The 27,736-nt window shown below is 37.7% G+C and overlaps 4 protein-coding genes across 4 annotated transcripts; 2 read left to right on the top strand and 2 right to left on the bottom strand.

Annotated features, from left to right (window-relative positions):
* Positions 1 to 5,486: 5,486 nt before the first annotated feature.
* LOC134217829 (uncharacterized) lies at positions 5,487 to 6,738 on the bottom strand. The gene is made up of 2 exons (XM_062696647.1): positions 6,657 to 6,738; positions 5,487 to 6,599 (listed from the first exon to the last, which is right to left on the bottom strand). The coding sequence occupies exons 1-2, from the start codon at positions 6,660 to 6,662 to the stop codon at positions 6,165 to 6,167; spliced, it is 441 nt and encodes a 146-aa protein (XP_062552631.1). The 5' UTR covers positions 6,663 to 6,738; the 3' UTR covers positions 5,487 to 6,164.
* Positions 6,739 to 7,147: 409 nt separating this feature from the next.
* LOC134217830 (uncharacterized) lies at positions 7,148 to 7,849 on the top strand. The gene is made up of 2 exons (XM_062696648.1): positions 7,148 to 7,218; positions 7,276 to 7,849. The coding sequence occupies exons 1-2, from the start codon at positions 7,213 to 7,215 to the stop codon at positions 7,711 to 7,713; spliced, it is 444 nt and encodes a 147-aa protein (XP_062552632.1). The 5' UTR covers positions 7,148 to 7,212; the 3' UTR covers positions 7,714 to 7,849.
* A 6,539-nt stretch (positions 7,850 to 14,388) lies between these two features.
* LOC134217832 (shematrin-like protein 1) lies at positions 14,389 to 15,186 on the bottom strand. The gene is made up of 2 exons (XM_062696649.1): positions 15,061 to 15,186; positions 14,389 to 15,003 (listed from the first exon to the last, which is right to left on the bottom strand). The coding sequence occupies exons 1-2, from the start codon at positions 15,064 to 15,066 to the stop codon at positions 14,566 to 14,568; spliced, it is 444 nt and encodes a 147-aa protein (XP_062552633.1). The 5' UTR covers positions 15,067 to 15,186; the 3' UTR covers positions 14,389 to 14,565.
* Positions 15,187 to 15,585: 399 nt separating this feature from the next.
* Positions 15,586 to 16,184, top strand: LOC134217833 (uncharacterized). The gene is made up of 2 exons (XM_062696650.1): positions 15,586 to 15,633; positions 15,691 to 16,184. Exons 1-2 carry the CDS (start codon positions 15,628 to 15,630, stop codon positions 16,126 to 16,128), a joined length of 444 nt encoding a protein of 147 aa, XP_062552634.1. The 5' UTR covers positions 15,586 to 15,627; the 3' UTR covers positions 16,129 to 16,184.
* Positions 16,185 to 27,736: the final 11,552 nt, after the last annotated feature.

A 27,736-nucleotide genomic window follows, 5' to 3' on the forward strand; every position in this document is an offset into this window, starting at 1 on the left:
TCGACGTAGCGGTATTGTTCCCTACCGTTCCAGTGGAAGATGTTCTGAATCTTCTGGTGGATCGGTTGCTAACACAAAGGAAGGAAACAACATAGCGAGGAAAGGTGCAGATGTACCTAAATCTGGCAAGGCTGTGCATGCTGGAGAACTACTTCACATTTCGTGGCAACTACTACGAACAAACGAAGGGAGCACCGATGGGAAATCCGCTATCTCCATTTTTGTGCGAACTGTTCATGGCGAATTTGGAGAACAACCTACAGGAAAAAGGAATACTACCCGAGAAATGGTGGAAATACGTCTACGACATCTTCAGCATCATCAACCGAAAGGATCTACCCAGGAATTTGGAAGCCATAAACAACGTGCACAGCGCCGTAGCGTGTGGTTAGCCCGGTTGGCCCCCGCCAGTCTTCAGGGAGCGCCAAAATCAACGTCTTATCTATGAGGAATAGAACAATTATACGTATATTACCCTAGTAGCACACATGTTCTAGGTCGGTTGCCGTAACTGACATTCGACCGAACTTGGTCACAATCAAGTTGCTGTAACCAGATTCGATGGAAATGTGCTACTTCCCAAGTAACAATTTTAAGACTTCATGGATTTATTTACAGTTTTATCACAGCTTTGTTCAATGCTGCAAGATGAACTTTAATTACGCGCTCATAGCTAACTTCAAAACCATTATTAAATGTGCAATAAAACCACAAATGTCAAATGCTTGATAGCTATATAGTCTAGGCTTATTGGTAGCTTGGCGATTATCTTGAGGAGTCTCATAAAACCAATCCTGAAAACTGTCATGAGGCAAAACATTTTGATCTTAATATTATCTTACGAATAACCTTCATAAATCTTCGTTGTTTTCGATTGATTTATAATGGTATTGTACTAGAGCTTCATGTTCATATCAAAATCCATGAACTATGGATAATGAACAATAAATACATACTTTCAGAGATTATGTTACTCCTTATAATTTTTATTCAAAATAATGAAATCAAGTCAAACGTGGAGAAAGCTAATATTCCATTCCATTTCGTTCCTATAACAATTTTCATTCCACTACTAGTTCTGAACAAAATATTCCCTAGGTTATACTTATTACATAGTACTGTATGTTAGTATTTTTCTAATGCAATTATTGCTTTCAATTATATTCACCCGTATTAGGGTGGCTCAAATTAGTATGGAAAAAACTTTTTTCAATTTTTTTGATGGGCCGCCCTCTTATTCGGCCCTATTTGATGCCCTGATGCCCTGGACAAAATTTCAGCCAAATCGGTCAACGTTTGGGCGGTGCTGAACTCGTTGGAAGTTTATATGCAAAAATGTATGCAGAAACATCCCAAAATAGTAATTTGCAGTCGGACGGCACAATTTACGATCAAGAAGCATGATACTCATTCAGTTCTTGTAGAATTAAATACAGAATGTTATGCAGAAAACCGCGAGAAGATTAGAGTTTGCCCGGCTAAGTTATTAGCATTTCTCTGAAGTGGGGTTTGAGCAAATTTCGTTTCTTTTACCTTTGAAAAGAAATAAATTCACCCCTACAGCACTCCAGTAAAATGCTAATATCTTTGCCTAATAAACTCTAATCTGCTCGCGGTTTTCTGCATAACATTCTGTATTAAATTCTTCAAGATCTGAGTATCATAGTTCTTTATCGTAAGTTGTACCGTCCAACTGCAATTCACTGTTTTTTGATGTTTCTGCTTACATTTTTCCATATAAACTTCCAACGAGTTTAGCACCGCCCAAACGTTGACCGATTTGGCTGAAATTTTGTCCAGAGCATCAGGGCATCAAATAGAACCGAATAAGAGGGCGGCCCATCAAAAAATTTGAAAAAGTGTTTTTTGAGCCACTCTAACCCGTATTCATGGACAATCAATACATTCAAAAGAATCTGATTCGTTCTAATCATTATCTCATTTGATTTTGTAGGCTACAAGGGGCATTAAGTCAAATTAAGCATACAATAGTATGAATGTAGTTGTCATTAGATTTTTGTATTTTGTTATCATACCGACCCTGATTAAATATTATTTACGCTTTCAATATATCCCACATTTGGCACATTTTTGCTTATGCTTATATTCGAACATTTTTTTACTTAAACATTTTTTATACCTAAACACAGGGAACTGATCCTGAAAACTTTCAGATAATGTATTGCTATCCAGTACCGCTGTATTACGGAAGCCCATATTCGCCATATGATGTGCAACAATTAATTTTGTCCATAAGTTCATACGAAAACCGCCCATAGTGTTATGATAGACATATTAATAATATATTTCATATTATTTTTATTATATTATTATTCTTATATTTGCTAGAATATTTAGCGAAATTTGATAATAAATATTTATACCGTCGCATTATGCAATGTTTTCGATAATTTAGAGTACCAAAAATGTCTTGACGCGGAATTAAATTCAAATAGTCAAAAAAACGTAATGATTTGATATTGTCTGATATTCCATCGCCGTAAATAAAAATATTTTAACGGCGCACTAGAATATTCTGCTTTTCTTACTGGTTTTCACCAGAAATTTGAACGCGCACGAAAATTTGATGCACGCGAACAAATTTCTGAGCATTCAATTTTACAATGATCAAAAATTGTTTTATTTTCGTATCCATGATTGAGTGCTACTTTTTCATTTAGACATTTTGTCATTCCTTTCAAAACAATAACAGCTAACTCCACAGAAAAAATGAAGTTTTTATTTTTTGACAGTGGTTTCATGGTAGTCTTATTACCAGACTTGAACTTGCTTTGAAGACGTTCTCAAGAATGGGCCACTTGGTCATAACTTACTCTTGTAGCGGTCTTCAAGAGGTTGACATGGAGTTTTTAGTTTTGTTGTTAGTCTTGTAAATTTACTCTCCAAAACAGCTACTAGAGTATAATAAAACTTAAAATGTTACTTGGGAATTGGGTACCTACTTGGTTGGCTACAGCTTCGATACACCAATGCCTGGCGTATTGTAGAGCTCCATAATCGTCGGTCTTGGGCGATGTTCCTCCAGTTTCCTCGAACGTTCAGGGTCCCCAGGTCCGATTCCACCGCCTGCAGCCAGCGTGTTCGTGACCATTTATTTGAATACTTGATACAGCTCATGATTCATGCGTCTGCGCCACACACCATTTTCTAGTTTCCCTCCCTCGAAAACCCTGAAAGCTCTCTGGTCCGCCTCTTTTAACGTCCATGATTCATGTCCATAAAGGGCCACTGGTAGAATCAGAGTTTTGTATAGAGCAAATTTCGTTTCCGTCTGCATGTTGCGGGACCTAAGCTGGTTACGTAATCCGTAAAAGGCCCTATTCGCAGCAGCAATACATCTTTTCACTTCACGGGAAACGTCATTGTCACATGTCACAAGCATTCCAAGGTAGACAAATGAATCGCCTGCTTTGAGCGTGCTTACAGCGGCACAGAAGGAGTTAACTTTCTGAAAATTTACAAATTACAAATTACAAATTTCTGGCGGTTAACTCATGCTGGCTATTTTGCGCATATACTATAGCGCCGGGATGTGATAGCGGCGAGTAGAAAATCAGCTACTGCCAATAATTCATTTGTCAACAACTTCAAACACATCCCCATCGAGCACTACCTCAGCACCAACACCACTAGGTCTTCTTCTATCTCTGCCTGCCACCAAGCCTATCCTCGCCTCTTCAGTGGGACAAAAGGCTCATAAACATAGGGGAATGGTTCGCCACTTCATCTCATAGCTCCTATTTCAATCCCATCAAAAACAAAGCAATGGAAAGGAATTTGGTTTGTTTATTATTTTTATGATTTTTTCAGCAGTGAGCACGCATGTTGACAAAAAGAAGCGAGAAAATTTGGTGCCGCATTTCTTTGTTTAGCGATGAGATGGATATATGTACAGTGAGATGGAAATCGGAACATTTCCCCTATTTCTTATTTTCTTGCTCCTACGGGTTTTCAGGGACTTTTGAAACCGGGTGGTTTGTTCAACAAGAAACAAATCTGAGTGTATCATATTTTGAAAGTTATTTCAAAATCATGAAGTTTGATACCCATATTGTGTGGATCCAAATAGTTAATTTTGTGTCCACTATTACGGCCTTGGAGGGACTACCGTACCCGTAATGTTTAATATACGTGGGAAATATATACAGGAAAGAATATTCAGCTTCTGTAGTTGAATTCTTTCAAGGACTACATCCTTAACCGACCGATTGACGAAAGGCCCTTTGCAATAATAACTGAAACCAGGAAGTAGTGTTCTGGGATTGTGTAGATTTGAGATATATTATTCAGATCTACTTCATGTAGTCAAAATTACGAGAAGTTACATTCAGAGGATTCGGTACCTAAGACTTTGCTTCGTTGAAATTGTTAGTGGGCATTAATTGATTGGAATGTTCATTTCTTCTAGTAACAATTAAATGCAGTTTAATCCTTATTTAGATTTTTTACCTTTCCCTTACCGATGGCATTTCCGAACATCGACCACTGCAGATTTGGGTTTTATTGTCCCATCTAGGTCAAGTAGTGGTTCCAAACCACTGTCAGACCCATTCCGGAGTTGGTGTTTTCCTTGATTCGAATAGATTCAATGGTGATTTCATACACCAACCTTACCAACCCACTTGATTCAATAGGGTTTCATAATAATTCCGACCATCGATTAACTCATTCCAGATTTGAGTTTTAATATCGACTTGACTAAGATTATTAGTTCCTTCAAATATACAACCAAGCCACAACAGATTTGAATTTTTTATGATCTGGTTAGGACTGACAGCGATTCCGAACATCAACTAACCCACTTTAGAGCTGGGTTTCATAAACCCAACTAGGCCCAATGGTGTCCCCAAACCATTGAAAGATTCTCTTCAGCGTTGGATTTTTCTTGATACCCAGCTCAAAATAGGTTTTTTTTCCTAGACTAGAGTTGGACTTTTTGACCTATCTACTAGGTCTAGCAAGGCGTGGGTTCTGGAGAAAAAAATGCGTTTGTATATTTTCGTAAACATTTTAGGGAATTTTATGAATATTTAGCCCCTGAATTTGCGCTTTTTATTTCCCTTAGTAAGAGACCGATGGTTTCGCCAAAGGCGCTGGGACTCTACGTTACGGCTCTGAACGTGCCTAATGACATCAAATTTACCTTCCAGAAGGAAAAAGAAGGTAAATTACCTTTCTTGGATCTAATGGTCATCAAGGAAAGCGAATACAACATTGAGCTTCGAAATCTAAGGAAGTCCACAAACACTATGAGAGTCATCTCTATTACTATTCGTATCAACACAAAATTGCAGCATATCAGGATGCAGACGATACCCCTGAGCGAAGAAGGAAAAACGAGAGAAGTGCAGCACATCTTGGAAGCAGCAAAGATCAACGGATACCAGGAGAAAACTATACGAGCGATCCCCAACAGGAAAGGACCCTATACCCAAAACAATTTTGTGTGACATTCCTTTTATTAGGCGCAGTACTGAGATTTTCATTTTCATTGAGAGAGGTCACGCCACCCTAGTGTCTCATACTTGACTCAGCAAATTGGGTTACAATCAAGAACAGCACTCACTCGCCGTGCTAAGCAGTTGACAACATTGAAAAAAAGTATATACTTGCTCTTTATTCCTATTATTGCTGCTGTATGTACAAAATAAAATAAAACATTTCCTGCTTTTAGACATTGATTCAGAATATGTAAAAATTCACTTTTACTTTAGGGCATTGCTAAACTCGATTTGTTAACTATTATATTGATATATCAGATCAAACAGATAAATGCATGGTTAATTATAAATTTTGATCATCTTGAACGTTGGGGTTGTCGTGAGTATTATCCGCAACTCCGGCTTCTGTCACCCCTGTACACTTATAAATTTGCCAACTGCAATCGCATTCAAAAAAAAGTTTCCGGATGTGATTCGTAGTATTTACTCGTTAGCTCCTAGACTTTCGATTCGATTATAACATGCTCCATTCAGCGTTGCAGCCGGATTCAAACAAAAAACGATGAAATGAATAAAAAGGATACGAATTCCGGAAATCATTGTTTCAAATTTTACAAAATTAAAAGACTGCCTTCCATAGAAACCAATTACAAAAATTTGTTTATTTTAATTCGCCACAGTAATTCTTATGTCTCATTTTCCCTACCAGTATTTGTTATGTCCGAGTCCGTATCCATATCCATAGCCACCATTGTTCCACAAACCATTGTCTACCACCTTGGCACCAACAGTTACAACTGGCGCGGAGTATCCCCAGTTCTTGCCATATCCATAGCCACCATAATTCCACAGTCCATTGTCCACTACTTTGGTGCCAACGGCGACAACCGGCGAAGAGTATCCCCAGGTCTTGCCACTCGCAGGCCAACTTCCATAAACATTCGGGTAGGAGTATTTTCCGTAGGCAGCATCTGGAACCACAGCGACCTTACCACCATACAATCCACCGTATGCGGGCCAAACCGTGCTAGTCTTCAGTGGCCACGGGTTGGAGTACGACACAACATCTTGAACGTATGGAGCGGGTGATGCATTGGCGACGATGGCCATAGTCATTGCAATTACAGAAATTGTAAACTGTAAACAATATATTGTAAAAATTAATCCAAAAAGTAGTAAATTCGAATTAGTTACCTTCATTGTAGCGCCGCGAATGTGGTTGGTTTGATCTTCGAAAACACTGCTGATTGACTGATGCAGAACTGTTCTGAGAGATCTAATTTATATCAATGAGACCATACGTGAAACAATACGTTTTTCCATTTAAACTTTTATGTGCAATTCATTGCTTTGTACTGCAAGTCTAACTCAGCACATTTTTTTTGCTATTTCCTCTAATCTCTACGTTTTGCCGAACATGGTCATCAAAATTAAAGCCCCAGATAGTTATCTATTAATATAGAGAATGGTAAAAAAAAAGTTGATAAATAAAAGGCAAACGTTTCAGTTACATACACGCTTGAGTGATTTCGAAAACGAAAGGATTACTGCTCGTCTGCAAAATCAAAGAAATAAACAAACCAAATAATTGAACGTGTCTGCTTGCAATTTTTTCGCCACCGGTTGCCGGTGATACTTCCTTTCTGGATTAATCCGTATAAAAGCAGATGGGTTCAAGTACTAACCATCAGTCAATCAATTGTTTTACTAGTGCAAGAAGTCTCATCAACCAAGAGGCTAAGAGAGGAAAATGAAGGTAATGAAACACGTTAACTTGAATAACCATGATACAAAATTTTCGTGATCTGCATAGGTCATCAATGCCATCCTAGCTCTTGTTTTGGCCATCTGCGCCAATGCTTCTCCTTCGCCATATGTCCAAGATGTTGTGACCTACTCCAACCCGTGGCCACTGAAGACCAGCACGGTTTGGCCCGCATACGGTGGATTGTACGGTGGTAAGGTCGCTGTGGTCCCAGATGTTGCCTACGGAAAGTACGCCTACCCGAATGTTTATGGAAGCTGGCCTGCGAATGGCAAGAACTGGGGATACTCTTCGCCGGTTGTCGCCGTTGGCGCCAAAGTAGTGGACAATGGACTGTGGAATTATGGTGGCTATGGATATGGCAAGAACTGGGGATACTCCTCGCCTGTTGTATCTGTTGGGGCCAAGGTGGTAGACAATGGTTTGTGGAACAATGGTGGTTACGGCTACGGATACGGACTGGGGCACAACAAGTATTGGTATTAGGTATCATACGAATTCCGTTTAATTAATAAAGAATTATAACCAGCGCATGACTTTATTTGTTTTACTTTTGGAAATTATATTTAACAATTACAAAAATCGAGTCACGTTGAGTGTTGTTGCTGTCATTGTTCATAAACTAAGCTCAGTATGTCAAATGAAAATTATAACAATCACAGGGAGAGTAATCTGGTAGACACCACCAAATCGTTAAAATTATCATTAAATACTATCCAAAATTGTTAAAATTATCATATAATTCATACAATCCATTTATTGCGTATTGTGAATCCATTTATTATTTCAACCGTAGGGTAAAGGGGATCAACGAGACTCCACTGAATCTTGAGACTCCACTGGTCTTGAACCGGATCTACACAGCAAGTTTTTTTTTTAAATTCACGACGTGTAAAATTACAGCTTATCCCATCAAACAAAAGATATTTTAGTTACAAGATAAATATTGTCGCTGTCGTCGCTGTCCGGAACATCTTTTGCTGGCGAAGATAGGGGATCTAAATGTCAATGAAGGAAAAATACATACGATTTGACAGTTAGGTACCACGCATGTTTCGGACAGCAGAACAAAGGGAACCGAAGCGACAATCTTTATCTGTTAACTAAAATATCTTTTCATCAAACGAATTAACATTTGATATTAAATTAAATTTTACTGTATTCTACAAGCAAGCACAGTTTAAATTTATTTTGATTTAAGAGGACAGTGAGATCGATTGAATGTGCATGAAAATACATTTAAAATCACAACATATTTTTATCTGTGTAGTTCAGACTTTCGACTTTCTGTATTCCTTTGCCAACACGGAAGAAATAAACTACCCAATAGTGAGTTTAATTCACCCAGCCTCGAACATCCGTACGGGAAGCCAAAATTGAGTAAGTAGGGTCGAAGTAGTTTGCCTTTACTCCCTGTGGTAATTTTCCGGGGATTCCGGACAAACCTCCGGCTGACTCCCATTCGAACTGTCCGACTCCATCTTATTTTTTTTCGCTCCTTACCTACCGACTCACGAGCGCGACCACACGGTCCAAACTTGATCGAGAGAATGAAGTAAAGTTCGTTCGATGCTACGACCAGGGTTGCCACTACTTTTTGAGAAAAGTCTGGCATGCTACAAACTAAAAATCTGGCAAAATCTGGCGAAGAAATTCGTCTTTATTATTTTTTTAGTTATTAAAAGTTTTTAATATTAATTTATATTTTTTTTTAATTTAATAGATTCTAACTAAAAATGTGATCTAATACTAATTATTTTCACCAATATTAGAAAATTCTGTTCTGACCCTCTTTTTGCTTTTGCTCTATGTTTACCAATTCTCAATCTTTTTCCGCCTAAGATATTCGTTTAAACAATTCGATATTTGTAAAAATGAGATTCTTAGAAATCATACCATTTTATACAATTCAGAAAATTCAGATTGAATTGATTGTTAGATTTTAGATTAGCTCTGAAATATCTGAAATTACAAAAAAATATAAATATTTCTGGGAACGGATGCCGAACTTCATCTCATGGCTCCGATGTTCATTCCATCAATAACAAAGCAATAGAAAGGTATTTGATTTATTTCTTATTCTTGTGATTTTTTTTTCAGCAATTAGCACGCATGTGAACAGAAAGAAGCGACGAAATTGGTGCCGTATTTTTTTGTTTCACAATGTGATGAATATTTGTTCAGTGAGATGGAGATTTGAACATTTCCGAACAGCTATTGGTGAAACTTGAATTCATTCAGAATAACGGGGTTTGCTTTTATTTTGAGTTTCTAAGTAACAATAAATGAAGTTCAAAACATTTTTAAATTGATCGATTAACAAACAAACGAAGCTCAAATTAAAAATGGTCTACGGTACTCGTAAGCCCATAGGTATTCCAAAAATAATTTTGATAAGCATAGTTATTATTTGAATATTTGTAAAAAGTGCCATCATAATTTTTATGAAATGTCCATAATAGCAGAGGATTGGAGCGTAACAAGTTCATGAGAAGGGGTTAAGCCAAGCATTTGTTACTCAGAGTACGATAATCAAAAGATTTGAACAAAATTGCGCTCTGAGTATCGTGAATTGACCATTTTTACGAAGGCTCCGGATTTTCCGGAGGAATTTCGGTGGCCATAATTGACTCATGAGTGACTTATGAGAACGGACCTCGTCAATCATTCGCTTTTTAGAGACGGATGAGTTTTATGAACTTTTCACTTTTACGTATGTCCTAAATCTTCCGTAGGACCTCCGGTGGCCAATAAGGTCCTTCAAAAGAAGTTTAATGATGTTTCGGATCTTTCAGAAGGACGCCGAATTGACCGAAATGAATCAGGAAATATGATATATCATGGAACTAGACAATGATTACATTTATTGGCATCATTGTTACAGAATGTTGTAAGCATTTCCAGAACACGAAACGCAAGAAATTACACCAAAAATTAGCCTTGAAAGATTCCTTCAACACCGATTTCTGGAAACCAGCATGGCCAAACCGCAATCCGGAACAACATCCGCGGAAACCATACCTTCACTTTATTTATAAAATATTGAAAATGATTCAAAAATGAGTTTTGCGGTCAGATTTCAGTTATTGAATGAATATGAAAATAATAACTGAATGACTCATTAGAAATGTTTGAACATGTTCATGCAGGTCATAATGTAAAAAAAAATCTTTCTGAAATTTGAAAAGTCTGGCATTTTTGGTGGTTTCTCTTTTTCTCTTTTTGCTGCCAAAAAGTCTGGCAGTGCCAGATATATCTGGCATAATGGCAACCCTGGCTACGACGTAGAGTTCGGCATTATACTGATGTGTGTAATGCATTACGTTGTTAGTGTGTGTAAAGCTTATAGTACTTCTCTTCGTGATTTGAGCTGTAGAAGTATTCGTTACCACGGAGATGAGTCGAAGCAGAGATATGAAGTGGTAAAGTCGAATACAGGGTTGTCTACATATCGCAATGAATTTCCTGTTGTCCATATTATGTGAAATTAGGAATCACCAAGGTTTCCAATGATAGGTATAATTATTCTGTTTTTTTAACAATAATTTTATTCGTTATATGAACATCTCTTATTACTTAACCTTTCTCTCTATTTGGGTACTACACTCCCATGTTAAAAAAGTACCCAACGGAAAACTCCCGAGGAAGGTAGCTTCATGAGAGAACAGTTTCAAAGCGCTTGGTGAAGAATGCTTTCTCGCTCCATATAGCACTGCTGTACGAAACAGCTGGAGAGTGACACCAAACACCCGCTAGTGCAGAGCAGTGGTGCAATTTATCAACAATGCCTGCTGAGTGTGATTCTTTTGTTTTGTATTTTTCTCTGCTCCTCTTTGCCTATGACCAGGACCTGATTTATGGGGGGGCCGGGGGGGGCGTGGCCCAGGACCCCCACAAATCTTATGTACCAAAACTAACATTTTTTGTACATTTTGGGGCCCCCACATACCGTCGGCCCCGGGGCCCCCTTCCGGCTAAATCCGGCCCTGCCTATGACGGTGCATTTCAGTCAGAACGACAAAGCAGGAGTAGCTTAGCAACCTCGGTTTGCCAACAGCGGGCTGAAGCTGATGATCATTCGGCAAAAATTTCCTGTCATTGTCGTTCAAGTGATAGTATTCACCCATGCATTTATATAGGGCCGTCGCATTCACACAGCAGCGAGTGAACTGAATAGACTGTCAGTGCGGGCTACGTGTGCAATGAGAAGAGAGGTCTTTTGTTTACTTTATCTTTGATTGTTGCTGCTAACCATTTTCAGTTTTCACTGCTAGGAAGTGAGTGTGAAGAGGGAATGGTATCAATATCCAACAAATTTCAGTCACTGAGATTGAGAATTCGCACCACTGGTGCAGAGAATATTCAACTCTCTTGCCTCACTTATACTAAGCTGCGCATTTCAGTTGGAATGAATGTGTGAAAGAGGGGTATATGATACATTCTCTCTCTTTCTCGCTAATACGGTTTTGTATTCACACAAAACTCACTCGCATCTGAAACACTGCCGATGAACGAAGGAACCTGGGTGCTGCGGATAGAGCCGCTTTTCCGCGCTCAAGCGAGCAGAGGGATATTTTGAAATCACTCCCATAAACTAAATTATTTTGCAGTTACTTGGCTGTCAAACATTTCCCGCTCTTCGAATTTCTCTTTCTACGCTGCACGAGGGCGCACAAATGCGCTAGACTCTACATGACTTTACGATTGTTTACATACATTGATGCTCCAATCAGCTGCTGAATCTCGTGAAATTTCGTAACGAGTCCTTTTTAATTGCATTCCCACTAATTTTCCACTCGAAATATAATGTGAGAATGTTTGTTACAAAGAAAACAAAACTCAAACAAAGTTTATTTTTATTTTTTCCCAAAATAATAACAATACTTCTCAATATTAGATCAGAAACGAACATAACCACAATCTTCAATGTTTGGCTCCGGCACAATAGAAAATTTTGGCTTCAGTTTGACAACCAAATCGATTCTATCCTCACCACCCAGGAAGGAACCATCCTCATTTCACACTGTCCTACTGAACGATGCCTCCTCGGCACTACCCGGCTTAGGAAGATGCCACGTTCAAAACTACCCACTTTCAATGTATGAAACGAATGCTTTGTATTTGCCTCTTCCCTTGTTCGTGCAGCCAGCAGCACATCGTCGAGCGCACATCAATCCGTGCACCGAAATTACAACCTCACTGCGGGCTAAAAACGAAGCATTCGTTCGTTTTTGAACGAATATTCCAAGGCCTGCTCTCATGCAATACTGGCGATCCATGCTTTAGCGTATGTGGCGCCACCCGTGGCAGAAATGTAACTACTACACGCTAAAATTTTTAATATATTTGGTCAGGGTTGGTTCGCTCTGAGGAGTATTCAAGAGAAGGTGTAAAAACTTCTCTTTTCTCGATCTGTTATCCGAGTGTATTGTGCAGAAATACACTTTATCTTTGTATGAAGGAGCGTGCGTAGTATCCACTCTTCGTCGCACAAACCCACAAGTGTAAAGAGTACAGGAAAATGGTTATTTGCTGTTTACCAAAATGCATACATTTAGGCTATATTCTAAATCTTCCATGTAAATACGTTGTTGTGAGCGCCTAAACATAGACCATTTTGTACACAATATCAAAACACACGCGACCGAAAATATTCTCACTCTTTATCGATCATGTTTCTCTTGGCTTCAATCACACTTACGTGTGAACGCTCTCGAGTGTGAATCAATACACTTCTCTTTATTTGTAAAATCTCTACACATTTCAAGACGAAGTGTGAGAAATGACCAACCCTGTATTTGGTGATTCCCTAATTATCAACTTGTATTGATGTGTAAGAAATACAGCACCAATCTCGTCGCTTCTTTTTGCTAACACGCGTGCTCACTAGTGAAAAAAAAAGAAACAAACCAAATTTTTTTTCATTGCTTTGTTTTTGATGGGATGGAAATAGGAGCTATGGGATGAAGTGCCGAACCGTTCCCCTACTTTGATAGGCTAAGAATAAATTGCTTTCTAGAGAAAAACTCAAACGTGCAGCTAAATAGAATTGTACGCAAAGGTGATGTTGAACTCATGGGGAGAAGGCGGAGCACTGAATTCCTACCCCGACATGTGAGACATCTGGATTTCGTTCTAAATTCAATTAATAATTCTAATTCTCTATCACCTTTTTGTTATAGCGAGGCAATTTTTATGCAAACTTTTGTTTTCGATATTCAAACCAAATCAAGCACCCAAATCAAGCAATTTAACACGTCGATTTGTAGTATTTGTATTTGTAGTATTCTTAAGATACCTGCTTGATTATAGAGACTCGAAAAAGAATTTATTTGCAGTAACTAACCGAATATAAATGTGTTCCCATTAACGATTGCGCCATACTACCGGTTCTAAGCTTCGATGTAGAGTACACGAGCTTTGTTTGCCAGTGGCAGGCGTACGGGGCTCTTGATTGAATTACGTAGCTGCATCACAGAGAACAGACGTTGAAGCTGCGCTTGCTATGTTGTGATAACTTTTTTGTTATAACATATCTTTGGAATGTCGTTGTTGTCCCGTGCATAATCAACGCTAGCGTCATCAAAAAATGCCACTGTGCGCTAGTATCGTTATGCATGCAAGAGCATAGCAGCGCCATCGTGTTGTCAAAATGAGATTGTGACTTGCAATGTCGACGTCGTTGGCGTTGCGGTTCGGTTGTTTACACACGTTTTGCAAAAAAAAATGTTCGAGCCTCCATGTCTGTTCTCTGTGGCTGTGTGTACGTTCTAGAATTCGACATGAAGTAGGAAATTTGAGATCATAAATGGGGGTGAATCGGCCACACTTCAAAAGACCGGAGACAAAATCCATAAACATGCGCTGGATTGGAATCTGACAGGATATCGCAACAAGGGTGGACCCCGAGGGTCATGGCGATGAAGCCTCTGCAAAGGAATACAGAAAGTCGATATAAATCTGAACTAGATCCAGTTCAAGACCAGTGGAGTCTCAAGATTCAGTGGAGTCTCGTTGATCCCATTTACCCTACGGTGGAAATAATAATGGATTCACAATACGCAATAAATATATTGTATGAATTATATGATAATCTTAACAATCTTGGATAGTATTTAATGATAATTTTAACGATTTGGTGGTGTCTACCAGATTACTCTCCCTGTGATTGTTACAATTTTCATTTGACATACTGGACTTAGTTTATGAACAATGACAGCAACAACACTTAACGTGACTCGATGTTTGTAATTGTTAAATATAATTTCCAAAAGTAAAAGAAATAAAGTCATGCGCTGGTTATAATTCTTTATTAATTAAACGGAATTCGTATGATACCTAATACCAATACTTGTTGTGCCCCAGTCCGTATCCGTAGCCGTAACCACCATTGTTCCACAAACCATTGTCTACCACCTTGGCACCAACAGTTACAACTGGCGCGGAGTTACCCCAGTTTTTGCCATATCCATAGCCACCATAATTCCACAGTCCATTGTCCACTACTTTGGTGCCAACGGCGACAACCGGCGAAGAGTATCCCCAGTTCTTGCCATTCGCAGGCCAACTTCCATACACGTTCGGGTAGGCGTACTTTCCGTATGCAACATCTGGGACCACAGCGACCTTACCACCGTACAATCCACCATATGCGGGCCAAACCGTGCTGGTCTTCAGAGGCCACGGGTTGGAGTAGGTCACAACATCTTGGACATATGGCGAAGGAGAAGCATTAGCGCAGATGGCTAGAACCAGCGCTAGGATGGCACTGACAACCTATGAAGATTACAAAAATATTAAATCAAGATTATTTAAGTTAACGTTTTTCATTACCTTCATTTTTACTGTCTTGGCTGATCAGGCTTGATGCACAAGTAAAACAATTGATTGACTGATGATTAGTACTTAAACTCATCTGCTTTTATACTGATTTAACGATTTTAGTTTACAAAAATCCAGATAGGAAGTATCACCAGCACCCGGTGGCGATAGGATTGCCTACAGACACGTTTAATTATTTCGGTTTGTTTTATTCCTTTGGTTTCAAAGACGAGCAGTAACCAATATCACTCATGCGGAAACACGCCATTCTTTGCACCAATAAATAACTATCTGGGGTTAAGTTTTCATGACCCGCCTGTTTGACTAAACGAAGAGACTAAAGCAAATAGTGAGGAAAAGCGTGCTGAAGTGAATTTTGATACGGGTCAATTAATTACTCAAACAAGTTGGAATACAAGAACGAATCAATGTAACATTCACTTAAGGATAGTTCTTTGTATCAATGTGTTGTTCAACGTATAGATCAATTTATATAAAATAGATCTCTTTCATGTAGAACTGCATCAGTCAATCAGCAGTGTTTCCGAGAATAGAACCAACCACAGTCGCGGCGCTACAATGAAGGTAACTAATGCGAATTTACTACTTGTTGGATTAAACTTAACAATATGTTGTTCACAGGTTACAATTTCCGTAATTGCAATGACTATGGCCATCGTCGCCAATGCTTCACCCGCTCCATACGTTCAAGATGTTGTGTCCTACTCCGACCCGTGGCCACTGAAGACTAGCACGGTTTGGCCCGCATATGGTGGATTGTATGGTGGTAAGGTCGCTGTGGTCCCAGATGTTGCCTATGGAAAGTACGCCTACCCGAACGTGTATGGAAGTTGGCCTACGAATGGCAAGAACTGGGGATACTCTTCGCCGGTTGTCGCCGTTGGCACCAAAGTAGTGGACAATGGACTGTGGAATTATGGTGCTTATGGCCATGGCAAGAACTGGGGATACTCCTCGCCAGTTGTAACTGTTGGTTCCAAGGTTGTAGACAATGGTTTGTGGAACAATGGTGGCTATGGATATGGATACGGACTCGGACACAACAAGTACTGGCTGTAAAACTTGGACGTAACATATGTTATGGTGAATTGAAATAAACAAATTATTTATATTGGTTTCTGTAAAAGTCGTTCTTTTAATTTTGTGAAATTTGAATGTAATTCGTCTGCATTTGATCGGCATCAACAATTTTTCTATGAAGAAATTCTAAAAATGGCTTAGAATTTTAGATTTCGCTTGTGAGTTTAGATATCGTCTATAAAATTTTAAACCAACGTGTCCAAATCTGGTAATATAATGTTCCAATCCATAAATTTATGCAGAATCATATTTTTTCATGTCACAACGAAACGAAATGTCAAATTTTCTTATTGGTTTTAAATGAAACAAAGTATGAATCGGGACTTCGAAACGATATAAAATTAAGATGATCCCATTTAATTACAAATTTTTCAGAACGTAACGTAATTTTTGTTTATTATTTTTTCGCGGAATTTTGAATGAACCGTTTTTTGCATTAAACAATTTGAATTTAATGTTTTTAAAGTCGAACAATTATTAGCTTTTTAACAACTGATGACGGCCTTTATAAAATGCGCCTCGTTCTTGTTTATTTACCACTAAAGCTTGATCCACTTAGTATTTGGCCGCACGACATGAGGCATTTCTTTGTCGAAAGAGTACATAAAAAAGTGGTTAAGATTTGATTATACAGGGAGCTTAATAACAATTATTCATCAGCATTTTGGATGAATTCTTAGATCCCTCAATACCACTCATCATTTTTTACACAATAGAATGGTCAACATGATCTGCAATTTTTTCACACCACTTCTCCATATCAGATGGATTTTTGTATGTATTGCACCATTTCTTAAGTTTACCTCTGATACTTACCTAATATTTTTCGATGCGACGAAAATTTGGGCATTTTGGTGGGTTGATAGCTTTTTCAATAACGTCATTTTATTCGGTTCATACCATTCCATTACATCCCGTCTGTAACAGCAGCTTGCTTAATCAAGCCAAAGCATCACCGGGCCGTCGTGTGATTGGATGAATGGCAAAAATCGCTTCTGAAGACACTCCTCCTTGTATACATTGCCATTTATGGTCGCTCCAGTGATGGAACTTTAGTTTTCTTTCCACAACTGCAGATGCTTTGCCATTCCATCAAATCACAAGCACTCTTGCCTGCATACACAAATTTGAATCTTCCTGGGGCATCTCCCTTCCGTTTGGCAAGGTAAAAATTATGCCCCGGTAGTTGAAAGTTCTTTTTAATATTAGTTTCATCGTTCATCAAAATACGTCCATTGTATTTCGTCAGAACTTGCTCCTACAGCATTCTTGTGCGACGTATTTGTATATAGTCCTTGTAATGTGAACAAGTGTTTGAAGCATCTATCAAGAAATGCTTAAAAACTTATATGAATGTTTGGGCATAAATTTCCCTCAAATGTGAAGGTCCATAAAAACGTTCCTACGGATCTTATACTGCATGAAGCCAAAATTCGTAAATTGAATATCTGATATTAAGCAAAACTTATTGAATTGCAAACAAAAAATCAGTTAAGTTAGACCGTGTATGCGAGAAACAGAAATGTTACATTCGTTGAAATATTAATCGATAAACATTTTTAAGCTGAGTAATTCGGAGCTCTGAAAAAAGTTTCAACGAGCTCCACCCTGAAACATCAACAGAATCGTTGTTTTCGGTGTACCCTATGAAATCATGTGCATTACAGCTGCAACTATCCGCAACTTTGTGAGTTTCAAGCAGTTGAAATTGCATTAAATTTCCTTGCAACTAATTTACCATTAATAATTCTTGCAGAGACCGAGCAACTTTTTACACGAGGTTCATACAAACGTCCTAAAAAAGGGTTCTATCACAAACGCCCGAATGACACTCGTCCGAATTCCATTCGCCCGAATGACAAACGCCCGAATTCCATTCGCCCGAATAGACCAAACGCCCGAAAAGACCAAACGCCCGAATGGATCATTCGCCCGAATAGACTATATGCCCGGAAAAAACTCTTCACATTACTTGATGAAAAGATTTTTTGTGACTAATAAAAGAAAAAGAATATTTGATTTCCTACTTATCTCATATCTTGTTGTACACGTGTTGTACACGAGACGTACGTCTCTCACATGTATCTAAATATTCGTTTCATTTATATGTGAAATAATAAGAAAATTAAAGACGTTATGTACTTTCTTTTTCATAATATTCAAATAATGACTTGATTTCTTTAAATAAGTCCTTTAAGGTAGCTTCACACCTCGGGAATTCGACCCGCAGACTTTTTCCCCAGGGTACAGAGACCAAAATCCGGCGGAAAACTTACCCGAGGTGTAAAGCCCCATTTAACATTGATTATAAATAAAATCTACTCATCACTGTCTTGCAATCCATTCATCCAAAAAAAAGTCAGTTTCAATCGCTCAGCATTGTTGAGAGCATCTGATATTAAAATATGTTTTATGTATGCTGGTCACTTCAAGACAAAATTTTCAAAACGACTTATCTGCTTTTGTAAACAAAGATTCAAACGACGAATTGACGAATCTGATAGCTCTCCCACGCAAACCAACACCACCAATAGGAAGGTGAAGGTTTCCGCTACCTGTTGTTGGTGTTAGTTTGCGTGGGAGAGCTATCAGATTCGTCAAATCGTCGTTTGAATCTTTGTTTACAAAAGCAGATAAGTCGTTTTGAAAATTTTGTCTTGACTTATACCGGTCCACAAACATCTTGAATTGATATGGAAATGCTAATATCATCTTCCAAATTCGGACGTACATGTTCATGATAGCATTAGAGGCGAAAGTATAGAATTGATAGTTCCGTTAGGATACGGCAGGCATGAAGAATGTTTTTTATAGAAGTCGATTTGAAAGCGAGCGAAGGGCAATATTTGTGAGGGCATATATCGCACGACCTTCCTTCTGCCAAGCTCCCGTATGAAGAGGGAGGGAAGAATATCAGTGTGGAAGCTGATATATCTCCACTGGCTCCATCTTGAAATGAATCAAAACCTGACGGAATAATTAGAGCTGTAGCGAAAAATAACGTTGCAAGGGTATTTATTTAAACCAATCGTCAAAAATAAGAGGCACAAATAGGAATTCACCCTTCTTTTCTTCATACATTGTTCTTTCTAAATGTATTGAAGACACGATTTCTTCCCTAAGTATTAAGGTTCAAGCAAAATTCATTTTGAAGATAAGCAAAAACGAGCCACGTCGTATAATGTAACGCCGGTGACAACGTGATGAACTGTTATAACCATCAGAATGTGACGATGTATATGTTTATATCGACAGATGCTAAATGACAACATTGGACGCAGAACCTTTCTTGCGATCGACTATCCATGGTAATGATGGGACGATTTTTCTATTTCCTTAAACACATCATTCAGTGTTGTAAGCACAAGCTAAGATTTGGATAATTGACGGAGCATTCTCAACTGCTCCACCACAATTTGCTGAAGTGTTCAAAATTCACGGAACTGTAGGTGAAGGTCAACACCGTCGATTCGTTCCCTTGGTATTAATGCTAATACACGGGAACATATGATACAGCCTTTTATTCATTAAAGGAACGACATTTATCAGTATACGTTAGATCCAGAGTATATACTATTGGAATTTAAGATGGCTGAGATTAATGTTGAGGAACGTGTCTTCCCAAATTCAAGTTTCAAGGATGTTTCTTTCTCCTCAACCAAAATTTTGTTTTTAGAAAACATCAGCGATTGGGATTACAATCGGCATACGGGAAGGATTACAGACTTCAACTTGCCTATAAAATGTTTGTTACCTAAGCGCTTTTTTCATGTTAAGATATAACAAAGGCATTCAAGTGATTCAGATATTAAAATATGTTTTATGTATGCTGTCACTTATATCGGTCCACAAACATCCTGAAATGAATCAAAACCTGATGGAATAATTAGAGCTGTAGCGAAATAACGTTGCAAGGGTATTTATTTAAACCAAACGTCAAAAATAAGAGGCGCAAATAGGAATTCACCCTTCTTTTCTTCATACATTATTCTTTCTAAATGTTAGGAGGCATGATTTCCTCCCTAAGTATTAAGGTTGAAGCAAAATTCGTTTTAAAGATAACCAAAAACGACTGATACTATATGACAACTTTGAACGCAGAACCTTTCTTGCGATCGACTATCCATGTTTCCTTCAACACATCAGTCAGTGTTGTAGGCACAAGCCAAGATTTGGATAATTGACGGAATATTCTCAACTGCTCCACAACAATTAGCTCAAGTATTCACAATTCACGGAACTGTAGGCGAATTCTTTCTCTTGGCATTAATGCTAAAACACAGGAACGTAGGGTAAGGGAGGTATTTTGGACCACTTTAGGAGATGGCCGAACAATTTTGTCGAATAAAAGTTAGATTTTGTAATAATACTTGATCAATTCCCTATGCAACTAAAAAGTGGTGAATTCTAAGTAGGATTTGTAGGTAAAAATGTTGTAAATCCCACCGAAAAAACCAAACTACCATAAATTCTGAAGATATGTAAGATTTAATTTTGGACCACCTGTTTTTATTCTGGACCACCTGTTGAACATATTTTGGACCACTCGAACAATTTTGTATTGCTTGCAAAGTTATGTTACTATTGGATTAAATTAGCGATCTCCAGCATTTTCGGCGTTTTGATCCTGAAAGTCCTTGTGAAGCAATACATTTTTATAGGCATTCAAAGCTTAGAACAACATCTACAAGCTTAGGGTATTGAAACTAATTTCAATGTCAGTACCACTCGGTACAGCATCATCAAAGCAAAACAAACTTGTGGCCCATTGCCGTGATGTATACACCTGCATACATACCCTGCATATTTTTTATGTAGTTTGTTAGATCTGTTCCATTTGCGCCATTGATAGTAGTGGTTTGCCTGGTTCTTCCTTGCTCATTGCATATTCTTTTTCAAAACGAAACATAATCGTAGAACGCGGAACTCTGTTGCATTGGCAAACAGCACGGACGGAGAGCTCTAGCAAAGATTGGTTCTTGTCGTAGAGATTTCTCAACTATTCTGCTCACAATCGCATATTTGTCCCATATGGATAGGAATTACAGCAAAGGTGGGACTGATATGCGATCATAGGCAGTATTTTCGTACGGAAATAAAAAAAAGCAGTTACATGTTGGGTTAATAGACATTTTTCTAGGGCTTACATCAATAAACGGTAATTTATAAATGCGGTATGAACAGTAATTTATGAATGGTTTGATACTAGAGAAACAAATGGTTGCTAAAAACAAAAGTTTAAGAGATCTAGAACTTAAAAAGAAGATATGTCAAAAATATGTTCGGTTCAATAAAAAATGATCCTATTTTGGACATGCCTCAGAATACTGTTTTTAAACTTACAATGTTTCGTTCGAGATATGAAACTGCTTCAATTAGGTTTTAATGAGTCAACAACATCATTAACGTGGTTTAAATCTATGTACAAATAAACTTACAGCTTTTGAAAGTTGACTTCAATTTTACAATGTCGTCTTAGTTTTGGTCTAATCCAGCCGGCATGGGTAAACACGTGAAAATATTCCTAATAATTGCAATATTTTATAAGAAACAAATGTAGAAAATACCTTATGGATAGTTTCTTTGTGCAATGAAATTTAAATATTGCACGTTTTATTTAGTTTTGTGTGATATAAATACAAAATTCAGCTAGGTGGTCCAAAATAAGAGCCCGGTCCAAAATACAGCCGTTACCCTATGATACAGCCTTTTGTTCTTTGATGGAACGCAATATATCAGTATACGTTAGATCCCGAGTATATACTATTGGATGTTAAGATGGCAGAGATTAATGCTAAGGAACGTGTCTTCCCAAATTCAAGTTTTAAGGATATTTCTTTCTTCTCAACCGAAGTTTTGTTTTTAGAAAACATCAGCGATTGGGATTACAATTGGCATACGGGAAGAATTACAGACTTTAACTTGCCTATACAAAGTGTGTTACCTTTGCACTTTTTTTCATGCTAAGATATAACAAAGGCATTAAAGGAGGTTCGAAAATCTTGCCCAAAGAAACGTAATTTTTTTTTATGAAAGCAAGTATTATGCGGGATGCCAGGGCATATTTTCAAATGTCTTCACAGTCGAGTAAAGATGTCTTCAAATGTCTTCAATATCAAAATTATGATTATCAGTGAAAAATTTTCAAAATCCAATAGGTTTATAATTTCAATCATCTCCTTGTTTTATGTATCGAACACTCAAATTGTTAGAATTCAAAAGAATATTCTTTAAATCTTCAAGAGTAAGGGAAATCACTTTCCCTTGGATTTTTTAATGAGTCTTTAAATATAATTTCAACGGATTTTTCTAACTGAATTTCTTTGTGGAATTCTTCTGAATTTATTTTTAAAGAATTGCCTGTAGAAATTCGGAATATATACACCTGAAGAAGCTTCCACAAGATTTTCTGAAGAAATTTCTGGAGAAACTTCAGGATAAATTCCTGATGAATTTTTCGGAGACTTCCTAATGGAACTCCTGAAGGAATTTCCGGAGGAATTGCTGTTGGAACATCCAAAAGATTTTCTGAAGGAACTTCCAGATAAATTTCTGGAGGAACTTCCAGGTGAAATGCTAATGGAACTTCCGGAGGAATTACAGGAGGAATTCCTGAGGGATTTTCTGAAGGATTTTCCTGAAGAATTCCTGGAGGGTTTTCCTGAGCAATTACTAAAAGAGTTTGCAGTGAAGTTTTCGAAGAAATTTCTGAAGAAACTTCCGAAAAATCTTCTGGTTAACTTTTTGGAGGAACTTCCTGAGGTATTGCTGCAGGAATTTCCGAAAGAATTCCTGGAGGAAATAACAGAGAAATTCCAGAGTATAATTCCAGAGGTATTAGTGGAGAATCTTTCGGCAACATTCTTGGAGCATCATCAAGAGGGATTCCTGGAGAAACTTCCAAACGGTTTCTTGGAAGAACTACTGGAGAAAGTCGTGAAAGAAACAAACCAAGGAATTTCTAGAGGAACGACTGGAGGACTTTCCGACGGAATTCTTGAAGGATCCTACGGTGAAATTTCTGGACGAACTCCTCCTAGATGTACATCCGAAGGAAATTCTGGAGAAATTTTCTGAAATATATCTGAGGGAATTGCTGGACGAATCCCTGGAGGAAGTTTAAGGGAATTTGAAATAAATACCAGAGTTGGATTTACTGGAGAAATTCATAGTGGGATTTTCAGTTAAAATACTGGAAGAGTGCCCAAAGATATTTCTTGAAAAAATACCAAAGGAAGTCAAGGAAGAATTCAACAAGAAAGTGTAACGAGTTTCTACTGAGGTTTAAAAACTCTGGCGGATTTGTTTAGGAAATTCTTCTAATATTTTTTTCAAAGGATTTTCCTGTACAAATTAAAAATAATTTACCGTGGCTATTCTGAAAAATATCCATTAAAAACCAAAACAATTTCAATTTCTTGTCGATATTCGTAAGAATTTTCTATGGAAACTAAAGAAAATTTTCTGAGAAAATAATTTCCTGGGGAAATTTCAAACTCTACGTAAAAATGTGGTTCATGGAAAATCCGAAGAGACATCCTTAAAATTTCAAATACAAATCCGGAGAACATCCCACGAAAATTCAAGACAAATTTCTTGCGGAAATGAAAATGAATTCTTTGTGGGAGATCAGATGATTTTCCCGCAAGAACTTAGAAATTTGTTTGTGGAATTAAATATGAATTTCCCGTTTCAATTTTGGGGGAACCCCTTTATTTTCCCATACTGAAATTGTTATAAATTTGCAAGATAATTTTAGAAGAATTTTCAATTTCAATTCTCTTGAATTTTCATGAAAAGTTCCTCAGAGTTTTCATGTTTAATTCTCCCTTTTTTACACGAATTAATTTTTTAAAACGAATTTTCACTGAAAATTATTTCTAAAATCTACGGAAAATTCATCGAGTTCTTCAAAATTTATTCTCATTCTCGACGGGTATTCTGGAAATACCGAAAAGATCTGATGAATTATAAAAAAATTTAAAAAAATTGGTTCTAGCCAAAAAGTCATAATAGAATCCCTTTTTTTGCCGTTTGAAATAAATTAGATCGGTTATTGCGTTCTGATGCAATGATCGAAATAACTTTTAACCAGACACTTCGAAAACACCATGCAGGGAAATTTAAACAAATGCTGCCATCGGGAATTTTTAACCAGCACAGAACTAAAAAATGTACGTTTGACGTCTAAAATGTGTTGCAATTAACAACCTTTACGTTAGAAATTTTAAGCCCGAAACATTAGTCTTTTATGTATAACTTTTGTAATATTTATATTACCTGCATTTAGAAGTCGCAAAATTTAAAAGTTAGTAATCGAATTATATTTTCTATTCGCTGGCTTATTGATTGTCTTCAAGTATCTTTAAATAATTTCAAATATTTTGAAAAGTCGACGAGCTCGGTGGTCTAGTGGCTACCGCTTCTACCTTATAAGCAGGAGGTCGTGGGTTCAATTCCAGGCTTGTCCCTTTCCTACTTTGTATTTCTATCTTAGTTCTTTCTGTGTTTCACGTTCTTCCAAAACCATTCCTACTGTTATAACCTGTAACACAATCCCAAAACTTCCCGTGGCACCTATGAGAGGTCGTAGAGTTCTCTGCATCTTTCTTAAGTAGGTGTCCAACTAACCATCCTTCCCCTTCCTCAGCATTCGCAGATCTCGACTATTGAAGAGATAGTGATTAGTCCCAAATCAATATCTGTGGTAACGGATGAAAGTGATCCTACTCTCATACAATAGTCTTGGCTTGTACCACCTACGAATTTGTGCGAATTACTCAATGCTAATGCTAATGCTAAGTCTTCAAATATTTTGAAAAGTCTTCAAAATGTCTTCATGAAATAAATGTCTTCACAGAGATTCAAATGTCTTCAAATTGAAGACATGTCTTCAAATCTGGCATCCCTGATGCGAATGGGGTGTACCCGTTACTTACTCGAACGTTATACATAAATGACCCAAAGAACAGCCCATGACATAAAGAAGTTCGAATTATGCCAAACGACCATTATGCCTAACGTACATTATCCCTAACGTTCGTAATGCGTAACCATTATGCTTAACATACTTATGCCTAACGTAGTGGACTTATATGAATGGTCGTTAATCAACTTACAAAAAGACCACTAGAGACCCACTTTTCTCCCCTTCACTATGATCGGTCTATGAAAAAAAACCTAAACAGTATTCCTCGAACTTCCAATAACATTTTAGGGTGGCACAATAAGTGGAATTCGCTTTTGAAATGAGGAAGTCCTCCGTTTTATAGCGTTCCAAAACAGTTCCAACTAGAAGAAAGAAATGCGACCACTGATACCCTACGACCACTGCAGGCTAAGAAGACATATAGAATGAAAATAGCAGAAAAGAATGAAAAACTAGACAAACGTTCATATATTCCAGGTGATTGGCATATTTTTTCTTTTAATATGATTAGGAAAAATAACATGTTGTTATAGAATCTGGAAGTATTCATAAATATATGACCTATTCGGGCGAATGGTCCATTCGGGCGAGTGGTCTATTCGGGCGAGTGGTCCATTCGGGCGAATGGTCTTTTCGGGCGTTTCGTCTTTTCGGGAATGTTACATTCGGGCGAATGGAATTCGGGCGAGTGTCATTCGGGCGTTTGTGATAGAATCCTAAAAAAGCAATCGAAAGGATTGGCCGAGCATAATGTAAAACCGATTTGAGATCTTCAAAAACTTGAACCCCTCGTTAATTATTCATGGAATCATTTCTCCTGACCCCTCGTGTTTTTTTAAATTCTTGATTCAATAACAATGACATAGCACGAACATTTCCTAACCATTTTAATTCGTGAACATACCGCTGGAAAAAGGAAAAAGTGTAGCATAAATTGATTTTTCACCATATTTAAAGTTTGTAAGTTGTCACCTAATGGTTTAAAACAGCAGAACAGTAAAGTTGATATTTAATAATTCACTTGAACACGTACAATTTGATCAATGTTTGCAATATTCCTTCAGAGGAAAGTACAGACTACATGCTTCATTTTTAATTCCTTCCCAATTATTATAATTCTATTGGGATTTGGCATTTGAGACACTCTTGCTATTACCCGTATGCGACATTTATGCTAATAGCATCGGTAATGGTTTGGGTAAAGCCCTTCTATGTTATATACCGGGGTTAGACAAAAAGGTTGAGATAGGTAAAATTATGTCGAAATTTAAATCAGCATAACTTTGCGTATAATAATCCGATTTTGATAAAACCAGGACCATCAGAAGCAGACACTCTTCTAGTATACTGTCCCCCTGTAAAACCGATGGTTGGTCCTTGGCCACCGGATATGTTCCGGATTTTCCGAGGGTATGTTCAAAATGCATTTTTTCCACTGCTTGTCGTTTTATGTGACATTTACTTTCATCATGTTTCATGATTTCTCCAAAAACTCCAAAAACATTTCCGTAAAAATGGTACTGGGAACATGGTGAAATGATAATAGATCGGAATAATGCAAATATGAGTATCTGACTTCATGGCTTTGAGAGACGATGGTTACAGAAACATTTTCAGAATGGTAGTGTCAGCTGCCACTCTTACAGCAGGTTCCATGGTCCTTCCAGGAGGGGCCGGTTGTTGGCACCATCTGGAACCATGCATATATGGGTGTCAAAATTCATGTTTTCCCAAGACGATGAATATAGGATCTTTATTAAAGATACATTTTGAGGACTGTAAGACTCTCTGGCCAATTTGTAACAGGTTCCGGGTGTTCTGTAAAAGTGACATTTGTTCTGGGTGTATGGCCAATCCCGTACCAATTTCACGAAAATAACCATATCTCTGCATAAACTTAACGGATTTTCGATCCCCTATGTGTAAAAAAGCCTAAATCATCCAGTAATGATTTTTGTCCCGAATTGCCATATATTCAACGCACTGTGCGTTGGATTAAAATTTTATAGACGATATCTAAACTCATAAGCGAAGCCTTTCGATAGTGATAATTTAATCAACAGCACATGATACACACAGTTGGAAAAGCTAGGGACAGAAACCTAAAATTCTAAGCCATTTTTAGGATTTCTTCAAAGGAAAATTGTTGATGCCGATCAAATGCAGACGAATTACTTTCAAATTTCACAAAATCAAAAGAACGCCTTTTACAGAAACCAATATCAATAATTTGTTTATTTTAATTCACCATAACATTTGTTACGTCCAAGTTTCACAGCCAGTACTTGTTGTGTCCTAGACCGTATCCATATCCATAGCCACCATTGTTCCACAAACCATTGTCTACAACCTTGGCCCCAACAGTTACAACAGGCGAGGAGTATCCCCAGTTCTTGCCATATCCATAGCCACCATAATTCCACAGTCCATTGTCCACTACTTTGGCACCAACGGCGACAACCGGCGAAGAGTATCCCCACACACCAAATTCGAAGAATATGTTTCAGCAAAATATTCAGCTGAAAAGCAATCAGCAATTTTGAACTTTGCTGATAACCAGCAATTTGTTTCGGTCTTTTGAAATTCAGCAAACTCTACTAGTTTGCTGCAGATTCAGTATATTGTACCGCTGTCACTGCCACTGCGTGTATTGGTAAA

Source organism: Armigeres subalbatus, chromosome 2 (genome assembly GCF_024139115.2).
Source record: "Armigeres subalbatus isolate Guangzhou_Male chromosome 2, GZ_Asu_2, whole genome shotgun sequence".
Lineage (NCBI taxonomy): Eukaryota > Metazoa > Arthropoda > Insecta > Diptera > Culicidae > Armigeres > Armigeres subalbatus.